The sequence below is a fragment of the Microtus ochrogaster genome, chromosome 1, assembly GCF_000317375.1.
Source record: "Microtus ochrogaster isolate Prairie Vole_2 chromosome 1, MicOch1.0, whole genome shotgun sequence".
NCBI lineage: Eukaryota > Metazoa > Chordata > Mammalia > Rodentia > Cricetidae > Microtus > Microtus ochrogaster.
The window spans coordinates 107,320,212-107,332,051 of NC_022009.1; the positions used below are offsets into that span (position 1 = coordinate 107,320,212).

The 11,840-nt window shown below is 37.5% G+C and overlaps 1 protein-coding gene across 1 annotated transcript in view; it reads left to right on the forward strand.

Moving 5' to 3' along the window:
• The window catches only part of Eif2a (eukaryotic translation initiation factor 2A), a 27,402-nt gene that overhangs the window by 11,851 nt on the left and 3,711 nt on the right, over positions 1–11,840 (forward strand). Inside the window, exons 5-11 of the mRNA XM_026778895.1 lie at positions 2,194–2,293; positions 2,844–2,926; positions 3,618–3,691; positions 3,817–3,961; positions 4,122–4,238; positions 7,219–7,790; positions 9,394–9,507. Of these exons, the coding sequence (XP_026634696.1) occupies positions 2,194–2,293; positions 2,844–2,926; positions 3,618–3,691; positions 3,817–3,961; positions 4,122–4,238; positions 7,219–7,790; positions 9,394–9,507 (1,205 nt within the window). The remainder of the gene's footprint in view (positions 1–2,193; positions 2,294–2,843; positions 2,927–3,617; positions 3,692–3,816; positions 3,962–4,121; positions 4,239–7,218; positions 7,791–9,393; positions 9,508–11,840) is intronic.

Genomic DNA, 11,840 nt, shown 5'->3' on the forward strand with positions numbered 1-11,840 from the left:
AGTAAGCCACACCCTTTAAGCAGGCTCCAGATCCAGTAGCCCTGGCTGTCCTCACACTCTGTAGCCATGGATGATCTTGAACTTCTGGTCTACTGTCTGCACTGCTGCTGGATGCTGAGATTTCAGATATATAGCACCTTGCTCCATCCGTGTGGTGATTGAGACCAGACCCAGGGCTTCATGCATGCTAGACAAGCACCCTCCCACCTGAGTTACACCCACAGCCCCAGCCTTTTTCATCTTAACCAAGTACTCACAGTACTGTGACTGTAACTTTTAACTGTTAGGGCTTCTCAGAAAAAGTAACACGAACATTTTGTTCATAATTTCATGGATAGACGATTCATTCCCATTACCAACCTTAACGTCTGCAATGAGGCAGCATTATCTTATATTAAATAAGAACTTTAACCTTTTTACTTTGAGGAAGTTCTCTGTAGCTTCTCTTATGCAAATTGCTAGCATCACTACTTTTGTGTTCCTCTCATTAAGTAAAATAAGGGTTACTTGGTGAAAGTACTGTGTCCTCTGCCAGTAAATATAATCACCAGGAAGACTGTTGGGTGGGGAGAAGCATATGGGTGTAGTATGGATATACTGGACCCACAGGTGATTAATGAGGTAGGTGGATTCTGAGAGTTAAAGGCCAGCCTGCTCTACAAAGTGAGTTTTAGGAAAGCCAGAGATACATAGTGAGACTTTGCCTCTAAATAAATAATAAAGAAGCAAGCAAACAATAAATAATTTTTTTCAAAGGATGATTTATTAAAAAGAAATACTTGTGTTCCAGTTAGACAGAACGGGATGGCTCAAGTTTCATCACTTAAGATGGTAGGCAATTTCAAATGAATGAGTTATTTCTAGGATTTTACTTTTAATATTTTTGGGCCATATTTCATTGCAAATAGCATAACTCAGGAAGTAAAGTGAAAATGTAAGTTATGAGATAAAGGAGAAGAAAACTGCAAAAGAAAATTTAGAAGGGAAATAACTGTTGGCTAGAAAAGATCCGTAAAAATCTGGAATAATAATGATTTAGTCAACGTTTTTTTGTTTGTTCGTTTGTTTTGTTTTGTTTTTCGAGACAGGGTTTCTCTGTGGCTTTGGAGCCTGTCCTGGAACTAGCTCTGTAGACCAGGCTGGTCTCGAACTCACAGAGATCCGCCTGCCTCTGCCTCCCGAGTGCTGGGATTAAAGGCGTACACCACCATCGCCAGGCTCTTAGTCAACATTTTTATTAATCACTATAAGCAAAAGACAGTACAGTGGATAGAATATGAAACAAGCGTGTGTTATGACAGTGTGGAGTCCAGTCCTAATGGGAGGCTGAAGCTGGAGGACTGTGAGGTGGGGAAGAGTCAGACTAGATTGAGACCTTGTCTCCAAGAACAGAAAGGGTAGGAAACTGTCCTGTTTGACACAGTTAAAGCCATATAATGGTAACGACATAGGAACTTCATATAGCCATGCTCTATCCATACAGAGAGAAAAAAGTGCTATAAAGGCTGTGTTAAGAACTTTTTATTAGGGCTGGGATGCAGCTCAGTTGGTAGAGTGCTTGCCAGCATTCATAAGGCCTCTGTTTGATCCCCACGCTATGTAAACTGGTTGAAGTATCACATGCTTGTAATTCTAGTACTTAGAGATCAGAAGTTCAATGTCACTCTCAGCAGGAACGTGAGGTCGGTCTAGGATATATATGACTGTCTCGTATAAAAAAAGAAGGAAGAATGGGGTAAACCATTCTCTAACAATGGCAATAAACAAACAAACAAACAAACAAACAAATAAATAAATGATAATAGTTCATTGTTGGTTATAAGCCTTAGGGTTTTATTCTTTCCAGAGGCTTGGACTCTAATGAATCTTGTTTTTCCAAGTAAATTGAAGGGACTTTGAAAATCATAAATTATTAGTACAAGCCTTCATGACTTAATCCCTTTGACAATAATGTCAGAATTAATAAATAAATCTGTCAAGTATTCTTAAAACTTACAAGCATTCATTTCAGAGATGGGCTTTAATCAAACAACTGTCATGTTGTCATGGTTTTAGCAATGAATGATTAAAGACGAGGAAAAGTTGATTGTAGGCAATTCTTTTATTTAATATTCTTAATACTATTCAAGGTTTTTGTGAGCATGAAATCTTAACAACTGTTAGAAGACAATCACTATAAAATTTTTATTGCAGCTTCTAAAGATGGCACAGCTGGGGTACCCAACCTGCAGCTTTATGACGTGAAAACTGGAACATGTTTGAAATCTTTCATACAGAAAAAAATGCAAAACTGGTAAATAAATGTTTTAAAGTGCTATTTAAAATATTTAGATTTATTTTAAGAATGTTTTGCCTGCATGTATATATGTTTACCTTACGTGAGCCTAGTGACCTTGGAGGTCAGAAGTCATCAGATCTTCTGGAACTAGTGTTGTAGATGATTGTGAGCTACAATATGGGTGCTAGGAAATGACCCCAGGTTGCCTGCAAGAACAAGTGGTTTTAAATATTGCTCTCTGGCCTGTTAAGTTATCTCTCCAGTCCAGAAAGTTACATTTTCACGATATTGCTAATATCATTGTATATATTTGTTTTTTTAGTATTGACGTTGAAAATAAATTATTCTAAAATCCTGTTGTTTAAGGGTTTTTAAATCTATAGGTCCATATTATAGTAAAATATCCCTTTTAGTTTTTAAAAAGAAACAATATATTTTAATGATACACCATTTAATTATACTATTAGTACTGTTGGTAGCAGGTGTGATGTAAGTGTTTTATCTTAAACAGCATCATAGCTTTAACAAGGTTTTACTCTTTCCAATTCTCTTTCTTTTGATACAGGTGTCCTTCCTGGTCAGATGATGAAGTTATCTGTGCGCGGAATGTTAACAATGAAATTCACTTCTTTGAAAACAACAATTTTAGTATGAAAAGACTTACTAAATAACTTTATTATTTGCTTTAAATGCATTTTTCAAAGTTTTTTGTTTGTTTGTTTGTTTGTCTTCAGTGCTAAGAGTCTGTCCCCAGGGTTTCACATCACTAGCCATAATCTAAATACATAGTTTTCCTTTCCTTGGTGGCATTATAGGGTTAGGGCCATCCTAAGTATTATTGTTGTATTTATCCCATTAGCTAAGGTAACACTATTGCTTATTAACATGGATTCTCATTGCTTAGGATAGTGTAGTCAGTATCAGCTATCGTATTTATCAAATAGAATTTCTGTATACACATTTTGCCCTAGCAAGCTGAGGCCAGTCTTTCCCATCTAATGGTCTCTATGAATTTTTTTACTGTAAAGATTGGCATTTATTGGGGCATATGCCATGTGCTTGTCATTGTCATCAGTTCCTGAGAAGTTAGTGGGGTATAGTTAACATCATCTTATTACTTGCCCGAGTTTACACATCTAGTAAATGGGTTGGTTATTGGAATTGAAGCCTAGTTCTTCCTGGCTCCCACCCATGCCTTTTCTGTCGGTTTGCTCTGCCTCATCTGCATGAAACTGCAATGAACAATTTGTAGTTATAATAGCCTTTTATAATGAATTCTGAGTTTGTTGTATTTTTGTTAACTTATTATCAATCTGTAATCCATTTCCTCTCATTTTAGACACAATTGCAAATAAATTACATTTGCAAAAAGTTAATGACTTTAATTTATCACCTGGAAGCCAACCTTATAAGGTAATTCCTGTTTTTATTTACTTCTATAGAACTTAACTCTTTTCTCTTTTTTTAAAAGTAATTGTAAAAGCATCCATCTCAGATTTTATGCTTCTAAAATACACATTTGTGCATGTGTGTCTTAGGTGGCAGTCTATGTCCCAGGAAGTAAAGGTGCGCCTTCATTTGTTAGACTGTATCAGTACCCCAACTTTGCTGGACCTCATGCAGCCCTGGCCAATAAAAGCTTCTTTAAAGCTGATAAGGTTACGATGCTTTGGAATAAGAAAGGTATGATGAATAATTTTTAAATTTTGTTATCAGATGTTAATTTTGACATTCTCACAAACACACACATACACACGTGCACACACACATATAAAGAAAGGAATGTATAGGTGATTTTTAACTTGTATTTTGAATCTAATTGGATACTGCTTCACTGTTATAGCTACTGCTGTGCTGGTAATCGCTAGTACAGAGGTTGACAAGACAGGAGCTTCCTACTATGGAGAACAAACTCTGCACTACATTGCCACAAATGGAGAGAGTGCTGTAGTACAATTACGTGAGTACGCCTTAACAGTTTTCCTTGTGGTTAAGATCAATAACAGTAAAAGAAAACACACACACACACAATGCCATAAAGGTAATACAACCTAAATTGTTTGGTTTTTGTTTTTGTTTTTTGAGACAGGGTTTCTCTATATAATAGCCTGGCTGTTCTTTAACTTGCTTTGTAGACCAGACCAACTTCGAATTTGTAGAGATCCGCCTGTCTCTGCCTCCTGAGTGCTGGGTTTGAAGGCGTGTGCCACCATGCCTGGAACAGTCTAAATTCTTAATCAAGTGATAAACCCAAATACCATGATAACATTTCTGATAAAATTCCTCTTCAGTGACAGACTTAAAGTCATCCTCAAGCAAGCCTGACTTTGGCAGACTCCAGTTAGTTTGTTAGCCTTATGCCAGCTCTTGAGTAGGAGTAAAATCTCTGGGTGATGTGGTTTTCTATAGCTGCTTTCTGAGCACTTAACTAATGCAGCAAGCAGATATAGTAAGTTTAATAATTGCTGCAGAAATGAGAATAAAGTCCAACAATGTTACCTGAATACGCTAAATTAACTATAGAATAATAGTTATTTTACTTAGACTTCTTATTTTATTACTTTATGTGTCTGAGTGCTTTGCTTACATGTATGACTGTATGCTGTGTGCACACATACCTGTGGCCCAAGAAGGTCAGAAGAGTGCACTGGAACTGGAATTACATTGGTCGTGAGCTGCCATTGGTTGCTGGGAGTTGAACCTCTGTTTTTCTGCAAGAGAACAAGTGGCACTTAGCTGCTGAGTCAACTCTCCCGCCCAGAATAATAGTTTTTCAATTCTAGCAGCTTCCTAATTTTTTCCCTTTGAATTGAACATGTGTAAGTAGAGAAATAGTCCATAGTGTCCCCTCCAAAATGCCCTGTACCCACTGAAACAAGAAGTTAAACAGAGACCTGACATATCAAGTAACTACAACAGATCTAAAAAAGGACGACACTGGATTTGTCTTTGTATAAATGAAATCACAGTCAAATAACAGCCTTTTAAATACAGTAAGACACACCAAGAAACACACTATAAGAGCCTATGGGATAAACTCTTCAGATAAACTCTAAACATTAATCAGTAAACTTTTATAAATGATGGCATTCCTCTCTTAGTTAATCTAAAATTTAACATTTTAATGCCAATCAGATTTTTTTTTTAAAAAAACAATCTAGATAAACTGGTCTGAAATTTGGTAATAAAAGATTAACACAAGACTATTTTGAAAACCATTAAGAAGCCATGGGAAATTCCGATACTACAAGATATTAAAATGTAAAACAGTTTAAGAGCATTTAGATCTGGCTTATGAAAAATTAATGTATGTATAAAATAAAGTATATAGAAATAGATCTGTATATTTGTAGACATTAGTTGTTATAAAATTAGCACTTATTTTATAAAATAAACATTATAAACATAATATAAACATTAAATATAACATTATTATAAAAGTGTGAGAAAACTTGGAATTATAAAAAATCTTGGAATAAAAAAAAAATATTTTCTAAGCAAGACAAAAATCCTAAGGAAAATACAATAAATTTGTAATATGTAAAATCTGTTAGAAGAATCTACTAACTTAGGTAAGCAAAAAGATTTTTTTTTAAGCTGACAAGGTTAAGTGTAGTAATAAATACGTTTAATCCCAATATTTAGCAGATGGAGGAGGGTCAGAGATTCAAGGTCATTTTCATTTACATATTGAGTTCCAGTCTGACTTGAATTATAAGAGACCCCAGAAAAAATATCCAAAAATAACAACAAGCAGACAAGGGATGTATGAGTATAAGAAAGGGTAAACTTAATTTCAAAAGTTGCCTATGCCTACTCAATAACTGGGAAGAGAAATGGGAATTATAGGAAAATTAGTCTACCAGAAAACAAATGAAATTACTTTTAATTATTAAAAGATAGCACTAATTAAACAAAACCAAGTCATAAATTTAATCAGTAAAAATAAACTGTATAGTGTGAACGCGAGGAGACCTGCGCCCTAGAATCTACCGATGGGCATGGAAACCGGTGCAGCTGCTTCACAGAGCATTGTGGAACGTTGTGAGGGCATTGCCAAGTCAGTAACCTCACAGCTATCCTTTTTGTTTGTCTGTTTTCTGAGACAGTGTTTCTCTGTGTCACAGGCTGTCCTACTACTGGTTTTGTAGACCAGGCTGGCCCTGAATTCAGAGATCCACCTGCCTCTGTCCTCTAAGTGCTGGATTAAAGGTGTGACCCACCACTGTCTGTCCATAGCTACCTTCTTATGTTTGTCTGCACTTGCACTGGAGAAATGATCAGGGTGGTTTATAATGAATTACAGAGGCAGAGGCTGAGGCAGATTTTTAACATGATCATGTAGAAAAATCTCCAAAATATGGTATTAACGAAAGCCTAGAACTTTGTCATTTTTTTTGTATTTAGAGAAGATGCTTTATTTCAAGAAAATATTCTAAAAGGATATTCAAGAAATAAAATGGGTTGCCTTGATAGACACTTTTTTTATGGCATGTAATTTTATATAGTTTTATATAGTTTGTATTTGTATAGTAATGTGCAGGTATTCATTCAAAAAAAAAAAAAAAACCAACCAACTATTGCTGGACATGGTAGTCTGCGTCTCAGCCCTTTGGAGGTAGGATGATCATCTGAATTCAGGAATTTGACTAGCCTGGACATCCTAGCAAAGCCTCATTTTTAAAAATGTTTTTTATTTCTAGTAATAAAGTATTACAGTAAGTTTATATTGGCTTCCATATTGCCAATGTGTTTAGAAGATAATAAAATTCTATGGGAGTTCTTGGATGTATGATTATGTATTAATACTCATAGTATATCATGAAAAATATTTTTAAAGTTTGAAAAAATGACATGATTATGAATGTTATTTGTATCTTGCACTAGTGTTCATATAGTTTTTTTTTACTGTTGATTTGTATCTTATATTTTTTTTCTAGCAAAAAATGGCCCAATTTATGATGTTGTTTGGAATTCTAGCTCTACTGAGTTTTGTGCTGTTTATGGTTTTATGCCTGCGAAAGCGACGGTTTTCAACCTGAAGTGTGATCCTGTGTTTGATTTCGGGACTGGTCCTCGCAATGCAGCCTACTATAGCCCTCATGGACATATATTAGTACTGGCTGGATTTGGAAATCTTCGGGGACAAATGGAAGTGTGGGATGTTAAAAACTATAAACTGATTTCTAAACCAGTGGCTTCTGATTCTACGTATTTTGCCTGGTGCCCAGATGGTGAACATATTTTAACTGCTACATGTGCTCCCAGGTTACGTGTCAATAATGGGTTTAAGATTTGGCATTATACTGGCTCTGTCTTGCATAAGTATGATGTGCCATCAAATGGAGAATTATGGCAGGTCTCTTGGCAGCCATTTTTGGATGGAGTATTTCCAGCAAAAACAATAAAGTACCAAGCAGTGCCAAGTGAAGTACCTAGTGAGGAACCTAAAGTTACAACAGCTTATAGACCTCCAGCCTTAAGAAATAAACCAGTCACCAATTCCAAACTGGTAAGTAATAGCACAGGGGAAAGTGATTTTTTTGTGAAACTCTACAGCCCTTTCCTTCATTGCTTGAGTTGCTTAGTACCTTCTTAGAATACACTCCAGAGAGCTCTGTAAGGCCCACAGAAGATGAAGATGCTGATCAACTTATATATTAAGCTGGCTGAAAGGTTAATTTAAGGGGGTTTACAGTTTAAAAACAATTTTTTATTCTTGAATTTCACATATATATGCAATTAAATATGATCATATCTACTCTCTATCTCCCCAACTGTCCTCATAATCCCCTGCCAGTTTCATGTTGTTGTTGTTTTTTAAACAACCCTCCCTGGAAGTCCATTCAGTGCTGTTCATTTGTGCACGGGTATGGGGCCATCTTTTGGCAAATGGGAGTCTTACCCATGGCCATATCCTTAAAAGCAATTATTCTGCTTCTCCCAACTATCACTTACCAATAATTCTTCAGTACGGGCTGTGGCCTTAGTATGTCAAATGACATATGACAAATCTATGTCAGAGTTTGGCTAGCTTGATCATATCAGCTAACCCCAATTGCTGTGAAACGTAAGAGCCACCTCTAACCAGAAGACAGCATTTTACAGCTCCCCTCCCTATCCTCCACCCCTTACGTTCTTTTCAACTCCTCATCCTAATGTTGCCTGAGCCTTGGTGATAGGGTGGGAGTTGCTACCGCCTCCTCTTTTGGGCTTTTATAGCGCTTTCACCAGTAAGAAATAAACCAGTCACCAATTCCAAACTGGTAAGTTATAGCACAGGGGAAAGTGATTTTGTGTGAAACTCTACAGCCCTTTCCTTCTGGTTTGTGAAAACACATTTATTATCCTCGGGCCATTAGTTCCTCACATTTCCTGAATATTGGTTAGATTCACATATACTTTCAAACTGTGTTTCAGCGCTCAGAAGAACATTGATCAGTGGTCTGAATTTCTGTGTTGATATTAATAAAGAATATCTGAGCATGAACTCCATGTTCTTGAGGTTATTAGAGAAGTGGAGTCACACCCTAGCTGAATGTTCTTTTAAAGGGGCTGAATAAACTGGTACCCAGAGAATTAGATAACACGTTCAAAGAATAAAACTTCTTATCCTTTTCCTGGCTTGCACAAAACGAAAACTACATCCTTCTTTCTTGACTAAAAAAAAATCTCAAAGTCTCTCAAATCCCATTGAGATAGCCTGTTTCAACAATGCTTAACCTTTCAACTTAACTTTCCCAGTAAAGAGCTGTAACATGATTCTTGTTGTGAAGAAAACAAATGAGGTTGTTGCTTCGCAATGTTATTAATCACATCAAAACCCCACAGAGAAGCTGTTGTTACTCAAGTTTCATGAGAACTACACGTCTCTAGTAGTCCTGAGACAAATTTCATTGTTTCTATAAACTAAAGTGAATTTTGCCTGGACTTTTGTAACTAGAAGATACATATCAGCTAATAGGGAGGCCCTTATTTAGAACACTATTAAGAGATTTGAAACATTCCATGCCAGTTTTCTTAAATAATTCTGATAAAATTGTCCTAGACTAGTTAAGGTACTTAATTTGCTATTGGACTCCATTTCAGAAGTGCTTGTTTTACATTTTCCATAGCATGAAGATGAACCTCCCCAGAATATGAAACCACATTCAGGAAGTGACAAGCCGTTATCAAAAACAGCCCTTAAAAATCAAAGGAAGCATGAAGCTAAAAAAGCTGCAAAACAGGTATTTGGAGTAATGAGCTCTTCAAAACCAAGCCAAAAGCTACTTGATCTAGCTTTAACCCACGACATGTTAGCAATTACGTTCCTAAAGATGTGATTGTGATGTGAGAAAATGTAGTTGGAATTAGATGTCTGTAGCCAGGTAGCTTTCTCTTGTGCCTGCCTCTGAATTGATATCTGTTAGTATCTATATCTTTATTAGGTAACTGCTAACCTCTTTCACTACAGTGGGATTCTGGCTAATAAAGTTGTAAAGATAGAAGATTTATTTTGACTCACAGGATTTTGTTTGTATGGTTCTGTAACAGGTTCTTGTCTTGTAGTGCGTGGCTGACATTCAAGTCATGATCCTTCTTCCTCATCGTCCTAACTGTTGAGGATGAGTGTATACCACTGTGTCTGCTTTTAGTGGTGCTAGGGACTGAACCTAGGGCTCTGCAGATGGTGGGCAAGTGATCTGCCTTTGGCCTACAGCTTCATCTCTTTGTAATTCATTTTATTCTCTTTATTGCCTTGGGCTTGTATAGCATATCAGGGCAGAAACCTGTTGTGGAGTAAGATACAGCTGTAGTTCCCCTGTGCTCTCAAGAGCATTCCCTTCCATTAGGCCCACCTCTTAGTAGCACTACCTTGGGGACCAAAACATTAATATATGAATCTAAAATCTAAAATGATAAAAAGAAAAAAGTCTGAAGACCCTAGACCTGACCTTGAGACCCGCGCTGGTGGATGGGACTGTGTCACATGTTCTTAACCGCAGACTCTTGATGGAAACCACAAGTGGTGTGGTTGGCTTTCCTGGAGAAACGTGTTTATTAAGAGAGGCTGAAAGAGGGGTGTGGCAGCTCACACCTGCAGTCACAGCACTTGGGAGGCTAAGTGCGAGGGCCAGGGAGGGCTACAGAATAAGGCTTTGTCTTCAAAATAAAGGAAAAGGGTTGAAAACCTGATAATTTCATAACTGTTAAAGTATGTGTTACTTAGTATTACATTGCTACATAGAATTAATTTAATTGAAAATCTAAGTAATCAGAAATAAGAAAAACTTAGAACTACTAAGTAATCAAAATGAAAGTTGACTAAAAAATAATTTTTATTTATATACTTAAGCAAAGACCATGTATTTAATAATTGATATAACTTGCAGTGTTATATGGTTCATGGTGATAGAGTGTTCAGCTGTATTGGGAATATCTGGTTGGTGAAGTCAGTAACCACATTTTTGAGATTCAGGCAGAGCAGATACCTTAGTCTATTTACACTAGATAAAAATACCTTCCTTAGGTTGATAATTTCTAGTCAGTAGAAGCTTATTGGCACAGTTATTGTGGCTGGAGTCTCAGCAAGGTAGGGGTGGTCTCATTGCTTGGGGGAGAACTTCCTTTTTGTGTCCTTCCATAGTGGAGAACATAGAGTCTCCTAAGAATACACTAATCCCATGTATGAAGTTGGAGCACTCATGCCCTAATTATTTCCGGGTACGGGGGTGCAGATGTGTGTAGTTGTCAAGAGCCACCTTCCAACCTGTTGGGCCAGCACCCCCATATTTCCCTGCTGTGCTGTTATACTCCAGGTTAGCTGGCCCATGAGTGAACTCTAGGTGTGCTTCTTCTGCCTCCTGACCCTCCCTGTCTAGTGTATCTGACTTTTAAAATGGGTTTTTAAGTTTGAACTTGTCCAAGTGAGCATGCACCCACTCCTGAGACACATCCACACACATGTGGAGGGGGGTTCCATGATAGACTTCCTGGGGAGTTGCAACACACTCATCTCTTCACCCACAACAGTCCAGAGTAACAATTGTACCAAAGTCCAGCTTGGTGAACCAGTAAGTTTTACTGGGGCTGCTAACAGGACTGTGGGTAAGGGATTACTTATAAGGAACAGAGATATCTCAAGGCAACTAGCTACATTGCTGAAAAGCCCACCACAGCAGAGTGCTATCTGTGTACAAACGCTGCAGCCCTGGTGCTCTCTGCGCAGCTAGCAGACAGCTCCACTGTCTCTGTCTCTTCTCTTTAGCCTGGCAGTTGTCTACTCCTTTTATAACGCTGGGGGCCTCCAACTCTCTGCTTTCCAGGATCTGTGACCTCTTCTTCCCCTGCTCCACTCCTTGGAGGGATTGTTTCATCAGGAGGAAAATGTGCCCCAGTGAGGTTGAAGGGCAATCTAAGGTTGTCAGACTTGGCAACAAGCATCTTTTTTTTCTTCTTTTCTTTTTCGAGACAGGTTTTCTCTGTATAACAGCTCTAGTTGGCCTGGAATTCACTCTAGAATAGGCTGTCCTCGAACTCACAGAGATCTACCTGCCTCTGCCTCCCGAGTGCTGGGATT